Below are 9,975 nucleotides of genomic sequence, written 5' to 3'. Positions count from 1 at the left end.
CCCCCCCCCCAGCAGGCAGCGCCCAGCCCCTGCCCTCAGTGCCAGACAAGGGTCTTGACACCAGGATGGAGCCCGGACCTCATCCAACTGGAGGGGTATTGGTGCCATCCTGGTCCCATCTGGTGGCCAGGGGCATTCCCCAACCTGCAGCTCCCGCAGGGCTCTCCGCAGCTGGGCCACAGCTATCTTCTGCTCAGAGAGGCCAGCTCCAGCCAGCAGCTCCATCCGCAGCCCTCGGATCTCCCTCCGACGTGCCGCGACCTCTTGCACAGGGTCCCAGAATGTGGCTGAGATCGTCTTGGCCAGCCCCTTCACCCGCTTGGCCAGCTGCAGGGCTGCCAGCATCTCTTCTCTGGAGGTGTCTGGGAGAGCAGCAAGCCCTGGGCAGGGGCCATGGGGGTCCACCAACACGGGGACGTCCCAGTGCGTGGCCCAGGGCTGGGGCTGATGGGGATGAGTAAAGCTGGTGTCCAGCTTCCGACAGTGGCGGGTATCCCCAGGCAGTGCCCAGGGACCAAGTGCCAGGTGTGAGGCGGGATGGGGGAAAACTTGAGGGAGGGGGCACCCCAAAGCAGCATCCCAGTCCGAGGGGCTACCTGGCAGCGTGACACACAGCAGCAGGAACGTCAGGCTGTTCCCCTCCAGCATCCGCTCAACGATCCAGGGCAAGCAGCCAGTGTCAGGCAGAGGGTGGCTGGCAGCCGGTGCCCTGAATGTGGGGCGAGAGACACCCCAGGAGAGGGATGAGGGTGGGACCCACGCATCGGGCAGGCTGAGCCCCGACCCTTGGCAGCCCAAGGATGGGTTGGCCGCTCCGGGAAAAAGCCCACGTCCGCAGGAGGTGGTGGCACCCCCTTGGGTCCCAGCCGTGGGCTTCTGCTGGTGTGTCAGGGTCCCTCCTGCTTCACCTCCGGGTACCAACCCTCCCCCCCCAACCCCGCAGCAGGCACCACGGGGGTGCCAGAGGGGACGTGGCTTAGCCCCAGTGCAGAGGTGCAGCTGCAGTACATACGGCTTGGGGCAGGGCCCAATGGCCCCACCAGGTGCCAGGATCCTGAGGGCCGAGCGCTGGTGCCTGCCGCCCTCCAGCTCCCGCTCCACGATGAGAGTGAAGAGGCTGCCGGCACTAGGGAGAGGCCAGCGCAGGAGTGGGACTGTAGCAGTGGCCGGAGCCAGCCCCAGTGCCCCGTGGCCCAATCCTTCCCGACCCTGTGGGATATCTGCCGAATCCCTCACCCCTGCATGGCTGAGCACCCATCTGCGGGGGGCTGTTGTGCACACCCCTGGAACAGTGCTGGGATGGCACCCAGCCCCCACATGTAGACGCTGATGGCAGCTTGGGCATCGGGCACGGCAATTTCTGTTGCCTCCTCCACAATCCTGGAAGCAGAGGGAGACAAGAGTGAGTGAGGACGGCCATGTCCACCCACCTCCTGCATGCCTGGGTTCTGTGAGGGATACCCCTGGCCATCCTCTGGCTGGGCACCATGCTCCCTGCCCAGCCCCACGCTTGATGTTGGGGTACCAGCCCCCCAGGAGTACCTGCCCGACCATGGAGCATCAGGTACCTACAGGCCCAGGGGTGCAACATCCATCACTTGCAGGGCTCGGCCGTTAGGACGGAGCAGGTCCCAGGCTTTGTCATGGGCGCAGACCTGGAATGGGGCTGCGTTAGGCAGAGGGGCAGAAAGAGGGGGCTGCTGGCATCCCACACTCACTGTGGATGCAGGCTGTTCGTGACCATGCACAGGTAAGGCTGAGAAGGGAGAGATCTCAGGGTCACTCCCAGGGGCCAGGGAAATGCAGAGTCCTGGGAATGTCCAAGTCCTGTGTGGAGATTGCCAAGTCCCTGGCAGCATCCCGGAGCCAAAGAGCAGGGCCCAGCCCAGTGGCAGGAGCTGGCATTGCTCTTGTGCCAACCAAGGACACACCAGAGAGACCTTCAGGCCACAGGGAGCAGTAGCTGGCAGGAAAAGCCCAGCCGTGAGGTGGGCAGGAAGGTGTTAGAGGGCTCCTCTGTTCCCACCATGCTGCTGGAGCCTGGGAGACACCCCGTGGGCAGCCAAGGCTTCCCATGCCTGGGAAGTCCTGCGAAGAGGTGAGAAAACCTGGGATCCAAAGGTCTCCAGCCCCTGGTCACCCTCCAGCATAGGGGACTGGATTCCAGTACTGGGGCAATATATGCCCCTTGGCACAGCAGGGTCTGGCCAGTTGCAGAGAGGGAAGGGGAGCCCCCACCCCAGAGCATTGTGGCCAGTCCTGCTCCTACCCTACCTGGACCAGGCTGACAGTTTTCAGGCTCTGTGCATCGCCCCCCAAAGCCTCCAGTTCTTGGAAGATGGTGTCAATCACCTGGGGACAAGCTGGTCAAGCTGGGAGCCATTGGTTCTTGGCACCCGTGGCTGGGTCTCACACCCATGCCAGCAGGACCGGGGTCAGCTGGACAACCCAGGAGCCCAGCACTGTGCAGTTGCACTGTCGCCTCTCCCCTGCCATGCCCTGTGCCCTCACCTGCCAGATGATGCTCTGGAAGGGTAGCTGGGTCCCAGGGCCATGGGGGTCCCACAGCAGAAGGGACATGCTGTAGCCAAAGGGAACTAGAGCCAGCTGTGGTCTTGCCAACTCCAGGACCTTCTCCTGGGAGGAGAGATGTAGCCAGCAGAGTAGGGATGGCATGGCACAGCCAGCATGGCACAGCCAGCATGGTCTGGCATGGACAGCACAGTGCAGATGGCCAGCACAGAGGGCATTGGCATGGATCGGGCCCAGCACAAGACTGATGGTATGACATGGGTAGCACAGCACAGATAGCCCAGTATGGATGGCACAGCATAGATGCACAGCATACATGGCATGACACAGCACAGATGGCATGGCACAGTGGTGCACAGCACACCAGAGAGAGCACGACACCGGCAGTAAGGCATAGACAGCATGGCAGCCATGGCACAGCACCCAAGAGGAAATGGGGAAGGGGTGAGAAACACCAGCAGACCCACACATAGGACCAAGCCCCAGGTCCCCAGCACTGCCTGTACACCTGAGGAGCTGGCAGAGGTGCCCAGTGCCCCCGGGACCACAGCTGGGTGCCCCAGCCCACAGCTTGGGCCAGCATGTCCCTGGCTTATCTGGCTGGGGACAGGGGTGCAGAAGAAGGATACCTGTCCTGCATCCAAGTGGAAGACATCATTGATAGTCAAGAAGCTGTCCTGGCACAAGGGAGGGAGGGTGATAATGTTTAGCTTTCCCCCATCCCAGTATGATCAGTGCAGGGTAAAGGAGGGACTGGGCACAGTGAGATGGAGATGGCAGGGGTGGCTTAGAGAGCCTCGCACAGGCAGGGGTGGGGGGAGACCCCCCTCCCTTCCCCTGAAATCTAGTAATCCCCAGGGGCCCCTCACAAGAGAGGGGCCCATAGAGGTGTAGGGCAGGATCAGCCCAAGACCTCAGCACCCATCAGGGTCCCAAGCATGGCAGGTAGCTGGGACAGAGCCCCCTGCTCCTGTCTGGTTCCCCAGGGACTCTTGTCCCCTTGATGCCCATGTCCCTGTCACTCTCACCTGCACCTCCTTCCCAGCGAAGAGAAGCTGCAGGGGGTCTTCACTGCTGGCCACCCATCTTTCCCCCGGCCCTGAAAACAGTGAGCGTGGGGTGGTGCAGGGGGGGCAGGGGTGTCATCCCCACCTAACCCAGCTCTGTCCCCTCCACACCAGCTCTGTTCCCTCCACCCCGCAGCCTGGGGCCACATTGCAGGGCTTCACATCATTCCAGAGCCCTCCTGCTACGACCACGGTGCTCAGAGCCACCAGGGTGGGGAGGACACCCCCTCCCCATCACCACTGCCCAGGCCAGGCCCACCAGCATGGCCAGTGGTCCCAGTGCCACCACAGCTGTGGCTCTGCCCCAGCCCGGCTCCCTGACATGGGGGTTTGGGCTGAAGGCACTGGGACGCTGCAGGTGTCCTGAGCCCCAGCTCTACCTTCTGCCTGGTGGAGTCCCACGGCTGTTCGTACGCAGATATCCTGCTCAGCCTGCTGGGACACAGGACGGAGGGGGAATGAGACAGGTCCAGCTCCGCGCACCCAGCACCTGCCAGGAACTGGATGAGCCCCTGGGAAGCTGGGCAGCGCCCAGCCATGCTGCACTGAAGGCAGGGGACAGATCCCTCCAAACCACCTTGTGATGTCCCCCATGATGGCACTCACCTTCCTGGCGTCCATGGCCAGCTCAGCAGCAGCAGCCCTTGAGCTGCTGTTTCAGACAGGACAGGGGATGGGGTTACACGGGACGATCCTGTTCCCTTGCATTATTAATGGATGTCAGGCACAGTTGTGTGGGCAGAGCCGGGCAGAGCCAGGCCCAACCCAGAGGCACCATGTTCTGGAGGCTGAGCCCTGCTGGGCAAGGAGTCAGCGGGACCATGGGACGCAAGTGGGCACCTGGACCCACTCGCACCATTGGCATGCTCCTGGCTCCAAGAGGGACATCTTTGCAAGCCGGGGACAGGAGATGGGGGACCTTGGACTATCATGAAGGTTTTCTAGACACGAGAAGCAACCACAAACCACAGAATCACATTTATTGGAGATCAGTCATACCAAGCAAGCACAGAAGGAAATGCTGACGCTGAGGATCTTTGTGGTCTGTGGAAATGCAGACTGAGGGAGACAGAAGAGAGGTCCCAGGACAGCCCCTGTCCCTTGCATTTGGACAGGACCAGGCACAATGAGGAGATGCACACGCGTCCCTCCGTCTGCCACCATTCCCCCTATAGAATGAGATTACAACACTGCCCCTGCTTCCCTGAGCCCCTGCCTGCCCAAATGTCTTCAGGCGTGAGGGTGATGCTAGGCTGGACATGAGCCATCATTGCAAATGGAGCAAGCAGCACCTGGGGCTCCATCAGGAGCAGAGCAAGGGGTGGGGTTGTGCTTCACGTGGGTGCTGCTAAGGGAAAGCAAATCCTAGGGTTCTGGGACACAGGGATTTCTCCTTCCTTATTCATTAGACAGCGGCTGCTGCTCCCTATTCCCAGGTCCAGCAAGTAGCAAGGCTGAGCACCAATCTCCAAGATGCAAATGCAGGCATGTGGTGTACACACATCCACACGGGTCAACACAAGCTGAGCAGTGCCTTTGCCTGCACCCATCTAACCACCAACGGTGCTCCCATGAACACAAGCACACAGGCAGCACAGCCCCATCCCTCCTCTCCAGCTGCTCAGGGGTGATATGGGCTGGTGGCACAACCCCACACCCCCACCCTCAACCCACAGGCAGGTGCACACCCATGTGCCCTCAAACACACAACAGACCCCAAATCCATCACAGATCCATGGCTGGACCCAAGGCCCTGTTTAGCCACTCTCCAGCTCCAGCCTTGGGTCTTTCCACACTCTGGTTTCCCACCCACCGGCTAGTCCCAGCCTGTGTTTGCTCACAGATCACACATGTGCACAAACAGAATAGAGAGTGAGGTGACATAGAAAATACCCAGGAATGGATTTTAATGAGAAGGCAGGACAGACCATGGGGACAAAGCACAGGGCTTTGCCAGGCAAGTGTGGCCTACCTACCACCAGCCCCCTTCTTCCCCATCCCCATTTTCCCATGCTTGTTCCTTCCCTACCCACCCACCACGACCCTCCCTTTAATGCTTTCCATAAACATTCCCCAGTAAGTTTTGCATTCCCCCAGTCTCCCTCAGTATCCCATAATCAATTTTCTCTTTCCTATGCGACATTTTCTGAATAACCCAGAACCCAGAATAAACCCGTTTTCTTCCTACCAGTTAAAAAGTTTCTGAGTGAACCTCTTCAAGGTCACACTTGAGGGGTTTGTCCACCAGTGCCTTGAGAGCTCAGGTCTTGGTTGCTGTCTGTGTTACCTCCCACTTGTTAGTGTTTGTGTATAGGGGTGTTTAATTTATTAATTCTCCTGCCTTTTGTGGTTTTTCTCTTACACTAAATAGCAGTTAAGCAGACATCCTCACAACCCAGGTATCCTCACAGCCATGCCCAGCCATAGCCCCAGGTAAGGAGAGGTGGAGGATCAGCAAAGGGGCCATGGGGGCTGCAAGAACAGCTGGGCTGGGGGGCACAGGGCTACAAGGAGGGGCAGGGGGGGGCTCTGGGTGGAGACCACCAGACCCCAGTGAGGCTTGGGGCATCTGAGCACCACCTGCAGTGGTGCAAATATGATGGAGCTGAACATCTCTTGTTCAGGGCAGATGATATCACAGGGCCAATGGGTGCCTGTTGGGGCTTGGGGAGTTAGAGCTGGCCATAAGGAAAACCCCTCTGGGAGGATGCAGCCCTGGGACAAAGCAAGGCAAGGAGCTTTGCTTGGGGGTTTCCCTAAAACTTGGACAGGCAGAGCTACAGCCACTGTGGGATAATGCTGGGGACAGTCCTGCTCCACAGGGGAGCCTGGAATGGGGACATCAAGACAGCCCCTCACCAGAACTTGGGGGTCCTGTGAGTCTTCCCACAGAGATCCTGGCCTTGCAGCCCCTGGGGCTGAGCCCCTGTGTGGAAGCACTGGTGGGAACGGTCACACATCCCCTTCACACTCTGCGGCAGGGCCGCGTGAGCCCAGGCCTGGATCTGACCAGGCAGATGGCCCCGGCTACCCCAAGCAGGGCGAGGGCAACGCAGACAGGGGCAATCACTGCAGCACTGTTACACTGCAGCACTGAGACCGGCACGTCCCTCACCAGCCTGCCCTGGTACTGAGGTGGGGAGTGACACATGTAGTCCTGGGGCCAGCCCTGCCCAAGGTGCCCCATACCCGCCAGCGCCTGGAGCCCCCCGGCCCCAGAGCACGAGCAGTTGTAGGGGTTGCCAGCTGCAGCCACATCCCACAGGCGCCCCAGGAGCTTCACCTCATCCCATGGCAGCTCTGTGATCAAGTTGTTGTCTAGGTGGAGGGTCTCCAACATGGGGCAATTCCTGATGGAGGGAGAAGCCTGCAGCATGTTTTGGCTCAGGAAGAGCTTCTTCAGGGAGCTAAGGGAGATGTCTACAGTATGGAGGTGGTTGCAGCCCATGTCCAACACTTCTAGACTGGGAGGCAGAGGTGTGAGGACTTTATCCAAGCCAGTGTCGGACAAGTTAAAAATTCGGAGGGATGCTGGCCACTGGCAGGAGGAGGACAGGTCTGCCATGAGCTTGTTCTGGCTGAGATCTAGATGCTGGAGCTCAGGCAGCAGCTGCACGCTTTCACACACGCTGTGGTAGGATGTCAGGTTGTTGCGTTGCAGACTCAGTACCTGAAGCTGAGGGAAAGCCCCCTTGCAGAAGGCAAGCATCAAGCTCTCATCCCCAACACTGTTTTGTGCCATGTCCAGGGAGCGCAGAGCCCTGAACACCCTTCCGATGCCACAGGGCAGGTTGGTGACATGGGAGCCAGTGACAGCCAGCTCCTGCAGGGTCTCCAGCCAGCTGCTTAGACTAGAGAAGTCCTGCTCACGGCCTGTCAGCGGGGCAGATGTCACGTTGTGGAAGTGCAGGGACAATATGGGCAAGTCCTGGCGGGCCATTTCATCCCAGTTGCCTCTCCCCTTGAAAATGCAGCGCTCAAACACCAGCTCCTGCACCTGGGTGTAGGAGAAGAGCCTCAGGACTCGGGCAAGGAGTATCTCAGGGACCAGGAGATCACCAAAAATTATTTTCCTGATGACAAGGGAGCCCAGCATTTCAATGGCAGAGGGGTCCAGGTTGCTGATTGGGAAGGCTACGTATCTCTCCAGCTCTCCCCCCAAAAACTCCACAACAGAGGCTGGGAGGCACTGGATGATGCTGCTTACGCTTTCCTGGGACAGGTTATAGCACACACAGTGCTCCTGAGTGCGATTGAAGAAACACCTGCCTTCTGCCTCCAACAGCCCCAGCCCCAGGAGGAGGAGAGCAGCCACGTTCATGGTGAACAACCTAGAAACGAGGAGAGCAATGGTGAAAGGCAGCACTCTTGTGACAGCTGAGGAGACCGTTCAGATCCAGCCAACTGGAGGGCTGGCTTGGGCAGGTTCGGCCCCAGAGAGCCGCCCCTCAGGCAGACGGTGCTGCCCTCGTCCCCACTGCCCTTTGTGTGGGTCCAGCACACCCCACCAGCACCGGTGGCAGTGGTCTCACCCCACCCCAAAAGCAGGGTTTCAGCGAAGCAGGGTGGCTCCTCCTGAGGCAGCAGCTACCGGGCTCTGCGCTTTCTGGCCTGGGCTGCTTTGCTGCAGACTCCCATTCCTAAGCAACCAGGAAATCTCACGGATCAGGAGAAACTAGAAATGTTGAGTTACAGACAGTGAAGCCAGCTATATCAGTCTGACCGCAGGATGGGAGAGCCACAGCTCTGTTTATTTCTCTGCATGGTGCACTCTGTAATCTGGGGCAGGAAATTGCAACAGAGGACTTCATATTTTCCTTTTTCTCACTCAGAGATTTGATTCATTACCAGCCTCCAAGAGGGTGGTAGAAAATAATTTCTGAGGGTCTGTATGCATCTGTCAGCAGCAAGTATTGTTTTGCTGTCCAGCTGACGGGAAAGTCTTATAAAACAGATCGCAGAAAAGCAGCAAGCAAAGATTAAAGGCTCCTAAGAATGTGCTGACTTAGCTCTACCTGAGCACCCAGACAGGGCAGTGTCGAGGAGTCTTTGGGGGTCTCCAGTCCAACCTCCTGCTTCCAGCAGGTCTGTTGCCAGCACTAGCCCGGATCAGCCACAGCTTTTTCTGGCTGCGTCTCAAAAATCTCCCAGGTTGGAGGTCTCTGTGCTGTCGCGGGGGCTGCACCACCCTCCCGGGGAGAAGCTCTCCTCCAGCACTTAGGTGAAGTCTCCCTCACTGCGGGGGGGGGGCAGCACGAAGCGGGGTGGGGTTGTCCAGTGACTCACCAGGCAACTCACACCGAAACGTTTCCTTGCCCCACGGCTGCTTCCTCTAGCTGCTGCCAAACCTACGGCTTAGGTGCCAAAGGCTCTGCTAGTGCTTGGCTGTCTCCGGCGCCTGAACCTCCTCTGCCTCCAGCCGGATGAGACCTCAGTGCCTGCAGGTGTCTTCCAGCTGCCGTTGGTGCTTCCGCAGCCTGTCCTGGCTGTGTTTAGATCCACGTGTTCGGGGCTGATGGGGACCTCGAGGCAGGCTCCCGGGCACTGCCCTTGCTCCTGCTGCGTGACTTCCTAAGCAGGACAGGGCTGGCTGTGCCACAGGAAGCAACGCTCCACGCAGCAGCCACCCAATTCACTTCTGCTTCGCTTCCCTGCAGCAAGGGACTCTTGCGGCTGCCCACGGCCATGGGCTGGGAAGGATTTTGGTCTGAGTGTCAATTCTGCTTACTTTCCTAGGAAGGATGAGGGAAGAGAGTGCAGTCAAGGTGCCCTAAATGCACTCTCGGTGCCAGTTCAAACACACCTTTGCTTCCAGATGCTCTGGTCTTGATGTGCCTTGGAGCCCACCGGCTGCTGAGCACCCTGCACAAGGCAATGTAGAAGGGTACAGGACTATCATACCCAGTATCCAGACCATCCCCAGATGGCTGTGTCCCATGTAGGGTGGGGACAGGACAAATTCCCATCTGCTGTGTGCACAGCCCAATGCTGCAAAGGGCACTTCTTCACCCAAGCTCAGCTTCCTTGGCAAGATAGCTACTAGGCTTGGCCAAGGAACTCAAATCACTTGCCCCATGCTCCTTTGGCAGCTGGTGGTTGTCCCTGCACCAAGATGTTAACGCTCTCCATCAGCGAGCAGAGACCACCAGGCATTTGGAAAGATCTGTCAGGGATTTTTTCTTCCCTGGGGATTTCTCTGCCTGTGTTGGTTTCAGAAAGGCAACAAAACTGCACAGCTAGAAGATGCAATTCCCAGTTTGCTGTTAACACGGCATTACAGAGAGACACTATCAGTGCGACAACAGCTGGGGCCGGAGCTGCCTGTCCCATGCACTCTGCTGCTGGGTGGGTGAAGGGAAAGTCTCCTTTTGGTTGT

At 58.9% G+C, this 9,975-nt stretch overlaps 1 protein-coding gene across 1 annotated transcript; it reads right to left on the bottom strand.

Moving 5' to 3' along the window:
- Positions 1-6,079: 6,079 nt before the first annotated feature.
- LOC104830808 (toll-like receptor 2) lies at positions 6,080-9,298 on the bottom strand. The gene is made up of 2 exons (XM_010565963.1): positions 8,886-9,298; positions 6,080-7,930 (listed from the first exon to the last, which is right to left on the bottom strand). Exon 2 carries the CDS (start codon positions 7,918-7,920, stop codon positions 6,565-6,567), a length of 1,356 nt encoding a protein of 451 aa, XP_010564265.1. The 5' UTR covers positions 7,921-7,930; positions 8,886-9,298; the 3' UTR covers positions 6,080-6,564.
- Positions 9,299-9,975: the final 677 nt, after the last annotated feature.

Source organism: Haliaeetus leucocephalus, unplaced genomic scaffold, assembly GCF_000737465.1.
Source record: "Haliaeetus leucocephalus isolate CR32 unplaced genomic scaffold, Haliaeetus_leucocephalus-4.0 Scaffold199, whole genome shotgun sequence".
NCBI classification, from domain to species: Eukaryota; Metazoa; Chordata; class Aves; order Accipitriformes; family Accipitridae; genus Haliaeetus; species Haliaeetus leucocephalus.
This window is presented reverse-complemented; position numbering and strand designations above follow the sequence as displayed.

What these genes read in the sequence shown, in the direction of transcription:
- LOC104830808 (XM_010565963.1), bottom strand. Translation starts at nt 7,920, where the DNA reads ATGAACGTGGCTGCTCTCCTCCTCCTGGGGCTGGGGCTGTTGGAGGCA.